At 40.9% G+C, this 13,871-nt stretch overlaps 1 protein-coding gene and 1 long non-coding RNA gene across 4 annotated transcripts; one reads left to right on the forward strand and one right to left on the reverse strand.

Annotated features, from left to right (window-relative positions):
* Nucleotides 1-3,570: 3,570 nt before the first annotated feature.
* Nucleotides 3,571-7,018, forward strand: LOC125003657 (keratin, type I cytoskeletal 19-like). Its single transcript, XM_047577673.1, has 7 exons — nt 3,571-3,984; nt 4,487-4,612; nt 5,469-5,551; nt 5,725-5,881; nt 6,014-6,175; nt 6,276-6,401; nt 6,715-7,018. The coding sequence occupies exons 1-7, from the start codon at nt 3,613-3,615 to the stop codon at nt 6,949-6,951; spliced, it is 1,263 nt and encodes a 420-aa protein (XP_047433629.1). The 5' UTR covers nt 3,571-3,612; the 3' UTR covers nt 6,952-7,018.
* A 1,777-nt stretch (nt 7,019-8,795) lies between these two features.
* On the reverse strand, nt 8,796-11,079 carry LOC125003659. Of its 3 annotated transcripts, XR_007112258.1 has the most exons (5): nt 10,946-11,079; nt 9,559-9,713; nt 9,359-9,450; nt 9,200-9,239; nt 8,796-9,096 (listed from the first exon to the last, which is right to left on the reverse strand). It is a non-coding gene; the product is annotated as an uncharacterized LOC125003659 (long non-coding RNA). The 3 variants fall into 3 exon arrangements; XR_007112257.1 differs by having other exon boundaries at nt 8,796-9,239; nt 9,569-9,713; XR_007112256.1 differs by having other exon boundaries at nt 8,796-9,239.
* Nucleotides 11,080-13,871: the final 2,792 nt, after the last annotated feature.

Here is a 13,871-nt window from a genome sequence, read left to right on the forward strand (position 1 = left end):
ATAAAACCTTAATCATATTAATAAAATGTATACCTAGTCCAAATTTGTCCAACGTTGTCCAGAGATATTCCCATTCTAACCGGTCAAACGCTTTTTCAGCGTCCAACGATAGAACTGAGCAAGGGGGATCAATGCTACTAGCTGCATGGATGATGTGTAACAGGCGGCGCACATTGTCAGATGCTAGGCAAGTTCTGATAAAACCAGTTTGGTCGTTGTGTATAAGTTTTGTAAGATGTTTCTCCTACCGGGTTGCAAGCACTTTAGCATATAGTTTAATATCCCCATTCAGGAGGGAGAGAGGTCTGTAGTTACCACATGGGCAAAACTGTAATTATAGCTGTGTTAATGCTAGAGTTAAATGCACACTTATCAATGGCTGTATTAATCATATCCAGTAATGGTTTGCCCAGTTCATCCCAGAAAGTAAGATATAGCTCAGGTGGAATTCCATCCCACCCTGGGGATTTGCCCTTTTTCATATTAACAAGAGCCTTCTTCAATTCTTCTAGAGAAATTGGGGTATTGAGTAATTCTGATTCATTGTCAGACAGAGAAGGTAGATTTAGGTCCTGAAAAAAATCTGCAAAATGCCTGCGCATCAAGGGAGATTTCAGAGTTGTAAAGAGATGAGTAGAAAGATTTAAATTTCAAATTGATATCAAGTGGATTGCTCAGGGTGCGAAGAGGTGTTTTAATGGCTGTAATATTTGAATATTTTTCATGTTTTTTCAGTCTTAGGGCTAAAAGGTGACTTGGTCTGGCGCCATTGAAATAATATGTTCTTCTGGTTCTGTGCGTTAAGAACTCCGCCCTATATCTTAACAAAGAGTTCAACTCAGTTGTTGTCACAGCTATTCTGCCTTGTAATGCCTCAGAATAACTTGTTTGTTGTTGGACCTCTAGTTGGGTGAGAGTATTCTCCAGTTCAGTTATCTTGTTTAGTCTGCTCTTATTAAGGTGGGATGAGAATGAGATTGAAGAGTCCCTGATACAACCCTTTATAGCGTCCCATACAAATCTAGGATCATCTACTGAGCCTGCATTGACGTCTATAAAAGTGTTTAACTTTTCTCTGAGAAAAGTGCAAAAATCTCCATTTTTAAGCAGTGAGATATTGAACCGCCAGCGAGGAGCTCTAAGGGGTGTACCTAGGAGCGTGAAGCGTGAGGCGACAATGCTATGATCTGATAAAGAACAAGGCTTGATAACAACATCATGTATTCAGAAAGGGAAGTAGCTGAAGTTAATATGTAATCTATTCTGGAAAAACTCTGATGTCTTGCCGAATAAAAAGTGTATTGCTTAGATGTAGGGTTGACAGTACGGTAAAGGTCTGTTAAGCTAAGTACTGACAGAAAGTTCTGAAAGTCTTTTGATGCCTGAAGCTGTGTGGCTGTGGAGCGCTGAGCTGATTTGTCCAATGTTACATTTACACTACAGTTCATGTCTGCACCTAGAATAAGCGAGAAGTCCTGAAGTTGCAATAAGACTTCTGTTAAGCTGGGAAAGAACTCTGGTTCATACTGGGGTAGAGCGTAAACTGAAATAAAAGCAAATTTACGTCCAGATATAATAGTCTTAATGTAAGAGATCCTACCATCCTCACTGCCAAATTGTCCAAGTATAGTTATTGAGAGGTTACGCCTCAATACCACTAGTGAACCCCTAGTTTTGGTGTCAAGTGATGCTGAGGCAGCCACATAATAGTGTTTGTTTGAAAATCGGTGGACGTCTATAGTTCTTAAGTGGGACTCCTGTATAAAGGCAACATCCACATGTTGTCTGCGTAAGAGGTCTAAGCAAGCTGTACGCTTAATTTGACCATTCAGCCCGTTTACATTCCAGCTAATTACATGCATACTACTCATAACGACTTATAGAGGCTAGTATGCTGTACGTGGTACATGATTATTTTTTTTTTTTTTTTAATCCCGGCTACAATATCCTGCTATAGGCTACCTGCAGCGTTTGTGTGGCCATGTGTTTATGTTTGGATTTTATTGTGTTCTGCTGACAATGTTGCCGTGATTGTAGAGCGTTTTTTTTGTTTGTTTTTTTCTCGAGCAGTATAGAAGCATCAAGACTGGTGGTGTGTATGGTGTTGTCGTGGGCTGCTACGGTCGACAGTAGTCTTCTTGCTTCAGTTACCTCGCCTGAAAGCCTCCGTAGTTTCTCTTGTGTGAAACCCTACAGTATGTATTCAGCTCAGGAATGTAGATTTCATTGTTGCAAAGCATTCATTTCTTTTGTATTTGTATGCCTGACGTCATCGACTAGTCGACGTTGATTCGACTTTCATCACAAAGTCGACTTTAAAATCCAAAGTTGTTCACCCCCTAGTTCCTAAACTGGATTTTGTATCATTCATCTATTTAGGATTGACTGAGTTTAGGAGCGACAGCAGGAGACAACAAACATCCGAGTGAAAAATAAGGCTAAATTGACACTTATTGATGCCAAAAATGTGAACAACATCCACATAAAGAAAGGTGGAGAAGGTCTGAAATGTCTGTCGAGGTTCAGTCACTAGGTGATGGTATATATAAACGATTAAAGCTGAAACAATCGAGGTTCTTGAAGATGTTTTCATTATTCAAGTGACTTCTTCAGTTGTAAAAGACTGGTGGAGATGTTCTTTTTATTAGGAGCCTCTGTTGACAGTGCCCACCTGAGACTCACACAATGACCAGAAAATCACATGTAAATGAAGGAATTTGTACCGATCCTGTCTCCTGTCCCCAGTCAATGATAGTCTACTGACAATTAACGACCAGAGGCTCCAGTCTCAGTGTGTGAACGGGACTGACACTATTTCTGTTCCTAAAAGGTTTTAGAAATCCAACACATCCATTTTCCCTTGAGTCAGCTGTGTATACTGAATGAGCTTTAAAATATGAATAATTGCTGAGTATTGAAAGATAAATAGTACATATTAATGAATGACTGTTTTTCTTTTCACAAAGTCGACTTTAAAAAATCCGAAGTCATTCAACCCCTAGTTCCCAAACTGGATTTTGTATCATTGGTCTATTCCCCGTTGTGTTCTTGTTATGCACCATGACATAGAGATGTGGGGAATCTGGAGGCCAATCGACCTTCACAAAGACCATGTTGTTATGTTTCTCAAATCCTTCCTGAACGATTTTTACTTTCCTTAAAGGTGTTTCTGTCATTAGTTTTTCCTCACTTGTTTTACTGTGTGTCTGTGTTTTTTTTAATCATGTTTGCTTAGTAGTTTTGTTATGATTCCGTTCTTTTAACAAGGTCTCACTTTGTATCACCAATATGTTACACACAAAAAATAAACCCACCTATTAAAAGGTTTGCAGTCTACATTTTCTCTCAAACCTGAAAGTCTCATTAGTAAAACTATTAAGTGAGAGACAATGTTCTGATATCACTTGGTCTATCAGTCTTGCTGAACTGGATACTCCACCTGTCTGCCACGGATCATTTCTAATGAGCCTGTAGACGCCTAATGATTTTAAAAAAAATATGATTTGCATACCAGACATAGTTGTTTGGAAGACCTGACCAGTCCTGCCCTATAAATACCCACTAGTCTCAGTCAGAATCACAGCGCACCAGTCTGCACATCCTCGACTCACCATGGCCCAGTCTCCCAGCCAGCAGAGCACCAGCTACAGCTCCCAGGGCATGTCCACCGCCCGTGGGAGCTCCGCTGCCTGCGGCACTTCCACCGCCCGTGGCAACTCCACCTCCTGCGGCTCCTCCACCGCCCGCAGTGTCTCCGGCAGCAGCGCCTGCAGCCTGGGCGGACGGATGAATGGACGCTCCTCCGCTGGCTGGGTGCCCAGCATGTACGGAGGAGCAGGAGGTTTCGGGACCCGCATAGCCCAGTCCTCCAACTCCTCCTCATCCTCTGCATCACTGAACATGGGCGGAGGGGCCGGCGTGGTCGTGGATGGGAAGTTGACCATGCAGAACCTCAACGACCGCCTGTCCACCTACGTGGACAAAGTAAGTTATCATATCACCTCCTGTAGGATTTTATAAACAACACACACATGGCATTGCCTCATTAATTTGTCACATTATAATTGATGTCTCATAATTAATCTGCTCTCATGAAGCTATGTGTGAATGATTTGGTTTAGAGAATGTAAAGTTAGACACTGCATGGTTGGTTATTATTGAGGGGAAAATAGTATTCAAGAAATATTTTAAAAGCCCTCGACTGACATTTAAAATACGATATAATACATCAAGGATCTGACTTGAAAAGTTTTTACCTTTTGCAACATGGACAAAAAACAACAAAGAGGATGTCAGTTGTTGATTTTAGATAGAAATTAAAGGAAAGAATGATTTTTTGATATATATATATATATTTAAGAGCTGACAGAGATTTGCTTATCTGACCCAGTATTTCCATCATTGTCATAAAGCACAAGCGGCTAAAGCAGGTGATAATAAAAAAGAAGAACAAGAAGAAATTGATGTTGTCTGGTTGTGTGTGCAGGTGCGCTCTCTGGAAGCAGCCAACAGGAATTTGGAGCAGCAGATCAGAGACTTTTATGAGAAGAGAGCTAACGATGTCCCTGACTACAGTTGCTACTACGCCACCATCAGTGACCTGAGAGCTCAGGTACCTTTCACATCAATACATGTTGAACCGACAATGAAGGAACACAACAATTTGGACTAACAGTTCTGTCCACTCCTCCTGCTGGTCATTGGAGAATAGAAATACTTCACACTGCTCAAAACAAAACTAAACTTGGACCTAGATTACTGTGATTGAAAAGACATGGTTAGAACTCAGTCATTCAGTTCAACTTTGGTCCAGTTTGGTCTGGAGTCAAGTAGCAACAACAGAAAGACACACCATTATACTGAGTAAATGATACTTTACCAAATGAAACCAAATGTGGTCTGATTAGACAGGAGTGACAGCAAACATCTGACTGTCACCCTTGAAAAAAAAAAATGCTAAACTGACACCTATGTGAACACATCCACATAAAGGAAGCTGGGGAAAGTCTGAAATGTCTGTCGAGGTCACGACTAGGTGATGGTATATACAAACACCAACGCTGAAACGATTGAGGTTCTTGAAAATGTTTCCATTATTCTAGTGACTTCCTCAGTTCTACAAGGTGGAGATGTTCTTTTTATCAGGAGCCTCTGCTGACAGTGCCCACCTGAGACTCACATGATGACCAGAAACTCACGTGTAATTGAAGGAATTTGTACTGATCCTGTCTCCTGTCCCCAGTCAATGATAGTCTACTGACAAATAACGACCAGAGGCTCCAGTCTCAGTGTGTGAACGGGACTGACGCATTCTGTCCCCAAAAGGTTTTAAAAGTTGTACAAATACATTTTCCCTAGAGTCAGCTGTGTATACTGAATAAGTTTTAAAATATGAATAACTGCTGAGTACTGAAAGATATAGATAGTACATATTAATTAATGATTGTGTTTTCTTTTCCCCTTCTTAGATTGAAAAGCAATGGTTAGAGAATCAGAACATCATGTTGCAGATCGACAACAGTCAGCTGGCTGCAGAAGACTTCAAAACAAAGTACAGCAAATTTACCTTTCTGTGTTGGCTCATGCTGCAATTTTTGTAGAGTTGGAATAACACATTTATGAATACTGAAAAAAGATAATCTTTTAAATATCACACCTTTAATAGAGATAAAAATGACTCTAAGTGCATGTTAATGAAGTCTAACCCCTGACGGTCCTGTGCAGATATGAATTTGAGCACCACCTGCACAAGGTAGTGGAGGCTGATGTGCTTCGTCTCCGCGGGGTCCGGGACAGCATGACTCTTACCATCAGCGACCTGGAGATAAAGATAGAGGGTCTGAAGGACGAGCTAGCGTGCATGAAGCAGACCCACAAGGAGGTGAGAACATCGTCTGTTTTTGAAACACAGAGGAACCGCGAGCTGTTGATTGAACTGCAAATGGCGCCACCTGTTGGCGACAGCAGTAATGGACACTGAAAATGTTGAGCGAGTCCTTCTTGAACGTTGCAGGAGACAACTCAGATGAGGCAGCAGAGCAAGGGTTCTGTGAATGTAGAGGTGGACATTGGCTGCTCTATTGATCTGTCAAAGCTCCTGGAGGAAGTGAGGGAGCAGTATGAAAATGTGGTGAAGAAGAACAAGCATGAAGTTGAAAAATGGTTCCAGTCTAAAGTAAGGTGTCTCCAGAATAAGTCTTTGAAAAAGAAAATGTGAATGAAGTCATTCAAAGGTTGTTCATTATGTGTCTGTATGTGCCTGTGCCTGTGAAAAGGTGGAAACCCTCCAGAAGACTATTGTTACCTGTGAAACAGAAGCGAAGGCAAGTGCCAAAGAGGTGGCAGAGCTGAAGAGGACGTACCAGAGTTTGGAGATCAACCGGAACAGCGCCTATGCAGAGGTAGAGATAACAGGAAGCACACCTTGGTTGTGTTGGATAAGTTGGTCATAATTTTGATTGAAGAGTAGTGTGATATTTCTGTCTGTCTCAAAGCAACACTAATGACCAATGGAACACAATATTTCAGCAATATATTGCATTTATTCCTGATGCTGTTTGAAGGGACAGAATTCACTGTCCTTTTCGAAAAATGTACTTGGAAAAACTGTGGGTCTTTTGAAGAAATCTGTGTTGTCCAAATTCATCACAACATGGACGAGGTGATTCTTTCCTCTCATCACTCTCACCAACATCTTTCCTGTCTGTCCTGCAGCTCGAGCTCCTGGGGCAGAACTTGAAAGAAGTGAAGACCTGTTACGGCGCTCAGCTCTGCGAAAGCCAGAGGCGCGTCACCATGATGGAGACGGAGCTGCAGCAGCTGAAAGCCTCCATCGAGCAGCAGCAGATCTGTTACAAGCAGCTGCTGGACATCAAGATGAGGCTGGAGATGGAGATCGCTGAGTACAGGAGGCTGCTGCAGGGAGATCAGTGTGTGCAACAGCTGACGTGAGACATGAAATATATATTTTGATCCTTTATTACTGGAAATGGGAGTTGTTTCACAAAGCTAACTGTGTTTTAAATAATTGTTGCTCCCTCCATAGTACCCAGTGCACCCAGGCCCCCCAGGCAACCCAGGTCACCCAGTGCACCCCGCGGTCGCCCAACCGACCCAGGTCCCCAAGAAGGTGGAACAAAAAGGGGAAGGTAAGGAATAGTGATCACTCAGCGAACTACCTTTCTCATCTTGTAACAATTTCGCTGAATGCGCTGACGTCACATGATGGATTATTTTTTGTTCTCTGCAGAACATAAACCCCACATCGAGAGGCGTGTGAAGACCATTGTGCAGCAGGTCGTCGATGGACAGGTGGTGTCCTCCGACGTTGACACCCAAGTGGAGACCATTCAGTAATGCTGCTGCTAAACCCTATACACTGACTTAAATGGCGTAAATGATGTTCAGTGTATCTCTGTCACATGGGTTTAATTAAGGCTTTAACCGTAATTTACTTTTAAGCTTGCAAAAGCAGTTCAGCTTCTTCAGTGAGTTACGTTGGTATTTTCATTCTTGATTGGCGATGTAGGGAAAAGTTTCAGTGAGTGATGATATTTACCTGGTGGATGCTTCTTCTGATAAGTCAAAATATGATTTAAAGTCATACAGATGATGCGCTGTCTTAATTATAACTCTGAGAGGTGGATGGTATGAAGACAGACTGTGTTTTTGCACAATTTCATCATAAAGTCAACTGAAACACTTTTGTTATAACACTTTAAAATTAGTATGTGAAGCTCCTCAGACATCCAGGTCATAGTATAACAATAACAACACCAACTGCATGCGCTTAAAGTCACTATCTCCTCCTGACTGTCCTGACAATAAAAATACTGCAGTGCTTGATAAAAACTGTGTTTTTTCTTTTTTTCCCAAAAATGTTGAAATATGATTTTAAGCAATTATGCTACTCTGCAAACCATGTTAAGAAAAGTATTCAAGTGCAGAATTTAGAAATTTAGAAATTCAATTGATGACCACCAGGTGTCACCTTTAGTTTCTCTCCTGGTTCAACTTCAGTGGTTTTAAGAACACACTTTGCATAAACCTGTATACTTTTTGATGTTGGGTGGGGGTGCTGGCAGATTTAGGCCTAATTTGATCATTAAAACTACTGACAGGAGAAAATAACATTGACCATCACAGGCACTTCAGTGTTCTGCTGGGAAACATTACCCCCACCCCATAGCAACGACACACTTGGTGGCATCAGACATCCCCAGCAGGATGCAGCCTGACACAGACACACACACAAACAGTTTAGGAACAACTCAGAAAACACAAAGCATAAGGTGTTGACCTGTCCTCCAAATTCACTAGATCTTAAACTGATCAAGTATCTGTGGGATGATCCACAGAGGCCCCTCCCCTCAACCCATAGGATCCAAAGACCCCCACTAACACCATCCTGTTAACAGACACCACAGGACACCCTCAGAAGACCCATGTCCATTCTCTGATGAGTCACTGTTTTGGAAGCACAAGGGGGACCTCACAAATATTAGGAAGGTGGTCATAATGTTATACCTGGTTGTGTATATTTTAAAAAAGTATTAATTTTAAGTGCAGAATTTAGAATAAAATTTATCACCAGGTTCACCTTTGGCTTTCTCACCTGGCTCAACTTGCTTAAACCTTTATAGTTTTCTTTTTAAATTTTTATTGGTTGTCCTCAGGAAACAAACTTTTTGGAGATCACATAAACATGGGCACGTATATTGTCAATTTTTCATTTTGATGTTATATACAGGTTCAGCAATCAGCTCTGAGCCAACATATATTTTAATTCATGGTTAAGGCATTGTCTGTATGATCAATTTTCATTTATTTTCATTTTTAAGTTGCATGTATTTCTCTTTTGCTCAGTTGAATATTGCAAATTGAACAATATTGAAAATGGACAACATTTAAGCATTCGTGCAGCTTGGGGTCAAGGTCTTATCAATGCAGAGGTCCACACGGTCAGCGCTTGGGAGGTTGACTCGTCTTACTGCGTAGCTGCTGCTGAAGTCAAACATAGCAGAAAGAGTCCGGAAGCTCAGGCAGGAAACTACCGTTAAGATGTGACAAAGAAGGGATATGTTTGCTCCATGACTCCTGTGTGTAATAAGGAGGAACTGTATTGACAATTCATATGCTAGGTTTTACCAAACAGGCGGCCTAGGTGTGCGTGTGAATGCGAGTGTACCCCGCCTCTCACCCAATGACAGCTGGGACAGACTCCAGAAACCCCCGTGACCCTAGTGAGGATTAAGTGGTATGGAAGATGAGAGGAGATGAGATAAGGTTTTACAAAACAGTAAAGCAAGGTCCATAAAGACATGGATGAGTGAGTTTGGAGTAGAAGAACATGACTGACCTCAACCTGATAGAACACCTTCCAGATGAATTAGGTGACTGTGAGCTGGGCCTTCTCATCCAACATCAGTGTCTGACCTCACAAATGCACTTCTGGAACAATGGACAAAACACAATGTTGGCCCGACCTCATATTAAAGCCTATGGATTAAAAATGGGATGTCATTATACAATTTAGAATGTCATTTAACTTCTGCCCACCAGGTGTCACCTTTGACTTTCCCTTTAGGAGTGGACTCCTGGCTGTACTTCAGTGGGTTGCACAACCTTCCTGTGCTTAAGTGGAAACAGATTGCTGCTCCACAAAAGACATTTAGGAACCAGATGAGCTCACTCACAGAGCAATGAGCAGTGATCTGCAAAGAGCATAAAATTAAAGCACATTAGTGATGCCCTTTTCGGAGATAAATGGCACTGGTTATTCTTCAGTGCCTGAAGACATCTTTCTTTGGATGGAGTTGGATCAAGCAGAGGCGTGGACTGCCTTTCTTTCATTGCTTTTGTGTGTAAATCCTTTATATAATATATCAAGAGTAATTAGCACCTGCCTTGAAAATGCAGGAAAGCGGTATCAGGTTTAGGCAAGAGCCATTCATACATGTTGTCCGGACCTCAAATCTTATTTTGTTCTGCATGCCTAGACAAGATAAAAGGGCTTATTTATTGATCACATGAAGCATGAATGCAGAAAGTCACATTTCTACTTGAAATTCTAACGTTACATTTGCCCGACTGGTGCCAAACTTGTGTCAAACTGTTAAAGATAAAAGCTGTCACACATGTTCCCTGCATAATGGGCTTTCTGCTGTGGCTGACTGATCAACAGAGAAAGGCATTGTTTTACCTCATGGTTGTATCACAATGAGGAAATTAAGTTTTCTCTCAGCTGAATTGTCAAATAATTAAGAGTTTAACTGTGAGCACATGGGCTCTTCAGTTAGATCAGTTGAGTAGATTTAGAATATCTAAATAAAATGAAGCTTTAACGGCAGAAGAAGGGAATCTAAAGCTTTGCTTTATATATCTGCTGTAAATTTCCAGACCTCTCAGAGCAAGGCTGCAGGGCATTTCAAGAAATGAGATGCAGCAGAAACCAGTCTGGGCCTGAATTGGAACAAGCTCACACACAAAGTCATCAGAAAAACATCTGATTTGGCAACGAGTCTTCACGGGTCGCGCTTCCTCCTCCACAACAGAAGATTCTTTTTTTATTGTCAGCCCATACCTAAGCGCCACACCTAAGTAAAAGTACTCTGTTCTGTTTATCCTGCCACATTGTAAACATACTGTTCTGAATTTCCTCTCTAGCTGCAGTTATTTGTCTCGGTGAGGCACTTCATACTCAGACTTGAATGAGGCTTTTCACATTCTGACAAGTCTTTCCCATTCACATGAAAAGTGGTTTGGATCGTTGACACAGTAAATGTGTCAGAAAGATTTAGAGATATAGTTTCTGGCAAGCAGAACCAAACATCCATCACCTACTTATTGCACAATACTGCAGCCCTAGTTACAGGACATTGATCATCAAAGGAAATCTGCAATGAAGTTTAATAATCTTGTTAATTATCTTAACTTCTGCACTTACCTTCTGCAAATGTAATTCTCCTTTCGCTAAATGGAGCATTTCACTGGAGTTTCAAATAAAACCCTTAAAGCCCCATTATTACAGTATGTTGCTTCACACATGAGAACCAAAGCCACACCTTGCTCTACCCCCACACATACCACCCATCACTCGTCTTACTTCTAAGCACATTCTTATTGCCACAACAAGAATACGTGTGCAGTCTGTGGGACCGTCAGGTACAAGTGAGAGACTGGAATGTGATATTTTCTGTTTCTACTTTTTCAGTTGAATTAAAGTTGTTTATCACACGTTCACATACAGGCATGTCAAGCAGTGCATCTCAAAGGAAATTGTTGACGTTTCTGGACAAGGGGACATTTTGTCCTCTTGGGAGAGACTGAACAACACCACAAAGAAGCATTCCAGTCCTTAATTCAACAATCACATTCTGAATTAATGAATGCAAAATTCTTAGCTGGAAAAGTTAAATAGCTACATCATTGGCCTCAGAAGGTAGATTTGCCCCTGTCATCAGTTTGCCAACGTTTTAGCCCTCTCTTCTGTGAATGTTGTGCTTGGATACATGCATTTTCGTATCCGTTTGCCTCAAAACATGTCAATGAGATTTAAATCTGCGCTTTGACTAGGTTACTTCATTCCATTAATTTCTTCTGTTTGAGCCATTTTTTTCATTGAATTCCTCTTGTACTGAGGATTATTTTCCTGGTGATAGCTCGTCCTCTGGTTCCACTTTAATTTTCAGACAGACTCTAAGAGTTGCCTTCAAACTCACTGTGTGATACAGAATTTATAGTCGAATCGCTGACTGCAAGCTGCTCAGCACAGGCAGCCAGGCAGCCTCAAAGTACAACACAATTCTTCACAATTAGTTTGAGGTTCTTCTCTTGAAAAGCTGATTTTGTTCTCCAGCACTGACAGCATATGGCTACTGTTAGCGGTCGGACTTTGCCTGTATGTTCATAGCATAGACTGAACAAAAAAAAAAGAAAAGAAATATCAATGGCAGTGATATGGGTGGGGCCGTCTTGCAAGTTTGGAGCAAGCATTTGGTTAATACTGCACTGGAAAGAGAAACTGAGGTGGAGCAGCAAAATCAATTCAGAAATAGGGAAGCAAAGACACCTTAAAGAGAGTCATATTCTCCAACTTTATAAAGTATTTTGTCATCTGAGGGACCTCTGATGCCTTGTGGACCACCTGTTGAAGACCTATGTTTTACAAGATTTTTATAATTTTACACCATTAAATTATTCTGAAATAAAGGTATTAAGACAAAAGACCATTTTTATTTATCCCACGTATGGGAAATTACCTTGTCAAAGTAGCAAAGAGTTTGGTAAGAAATATATACAAAAAACAATAAAAGAATTTACAAAATACACAAGAATATAACAGCACTCTGAAAATGCTAAAAAGAAATTGGCATATAATATAATTACTAAGACATTAACTTTGTATTTTGATACAGTGTTTTGTATACAGTGTTCATCTGCATTCATTTAACACACTGAAGCTAAGTTAATATTCACTAACAATATTCGGCCACTGACTTACAGTAACATTTGCATGAACTGACTGAGTGCACTGTGTTGTTTGAACACTTCAACTAGAACAGACGGTTTTACTGGAGGGTAAAGTGCCACAAGGCTGTACTATATGTTAAACATAAGGGGTTGGCACGTTAGTGTGAAATGTTCATATATAACAGGGGCTTTAGAAGTAATCATTATCATGGACATAATTTACTGCTGCTTGACACAGGCATGAGGTGGCTTTGCAACCTCAAAATGATAAGCAGCTGCGAAAAGAAACATCTGGTTTGTTTTCCTCTAAGTTTTGCACAGTCTGCAGAAAATAACTACAACTCTTTGTCTGATTTTAGTAAGCACAATCTACATGCTCACACCACATGTATTGTTGCTATAAGTGCCAGCATTCAGAATTAAATGCACAACTATATGTAAAGTCAAATCACTGCTTGAAATAAATGAAAAAAAAAATCAAACATTGTTTCCACAAGCCAGATGTGAGACAGTTGAAGAAGATTCTCTGGGGAATTGTAAAATACACAGTGGTAAGGAGGAGAAACGCAAACAGGCAAGAGCTTGTTCTTCTTTGGGCATGATGCACAAGCCAAAAAACAGAGCCAAGAAAACCACATAAGATGTGGGCACATTGTGAGCTTTCTGCTCTGCCCTATCTTAATAAAAGCCAAGTCTGACATCATGGGGGCATATAAAATCTGCCTTTAACCAGTAAGCCTGGAGGGCAGTTGCAGCACAAAATACTACTGACTCAACAAAATACCTAGTTCATACAAGGTGATTTTTAATGGAGGGTAACAAGAAGAATAGTTTGGTAATGGGAAAGAAGACAGGGGAGGGTGCTGACTGACGACCAAGTAAACTTGATATTGATCAGTTTACTGCACTTCCAGCTCTTATTTCCATGGGAACAAAACATTTTTTTTGGTTTTGATTATGGCACAAATTTGGTGAAGTCCCATCACCCGACCTTGTAGATTTGACTGAACAAAGTATCTTGAGGCACACAGTAAAGGGCGTTCCTGGTTTACAGTTTACAATGCATTAGACCGACACAAAAGACAGAGGTCCACATGGATCGCTTGTCTTTATGCACATTATTATGAAGGGTGAGAATAAATGTTGAATTAATGAAATGCTTGTATTTTTATGAGGTTTGCAGGTAACTGTATTCTGGGCGCTGCTTTGGGAAAAGAAGGATTCATTTTAGTCCCACTCTCCTATTGACGGCTGCACAGCAGGAACAGACACAAGAGAGGACATACGTGATGGGTTGGGCTGAGTACCCATTTAAGGTGACGCTCCTCCCTTCGGGCCTCCACCCACACTGGCAGTAGCACCAGAATCATGCAGGATATAAAGGAGGGGACAGAAGCATA

This window comes from Mugil cephalus, chromosome 2, assembly GCF_022458985.1.
Source record: "Mugil cephalus isolate CIBA_MC_2020 chromosome 2, CIBA_Mcephalus_1.1, whole genome shotgun sequence".
NCBI lineage: Eukaryota > Metazoa > Chordata > Actinopteri > Mugiliformes > Mugilidae > Mugil > Mugil cephalus.

What these genes read in the sequence shown, in the direction of transcription:
- LOC125003657 (XM_047577673.1), top strand. Translation starts at nt 3,613, where the DNA reads ATGGCCCAGTCTCCCAGCCAGCAGAGCACCAGCTACAGCTCCCAGGGC. An exon ending in TCAGTGACCTGAGAGCTCAG is followed by an intron (nt 4,613 to 5,468) that starts GTACCTTTCACA and finishes TCCCCTTCTTAG; the next exon opens with ATTGAAAAGCAATGGTTAGA. An exon ending in GCAGAAGACTTCAAAACAAA is followed by an intron (nt 5,552 to 5,724) that starts GTACAGCAAATT and finishes GGTCCTGTGCAG; the next exon opens with ATATGAATTTGAGCACCACC.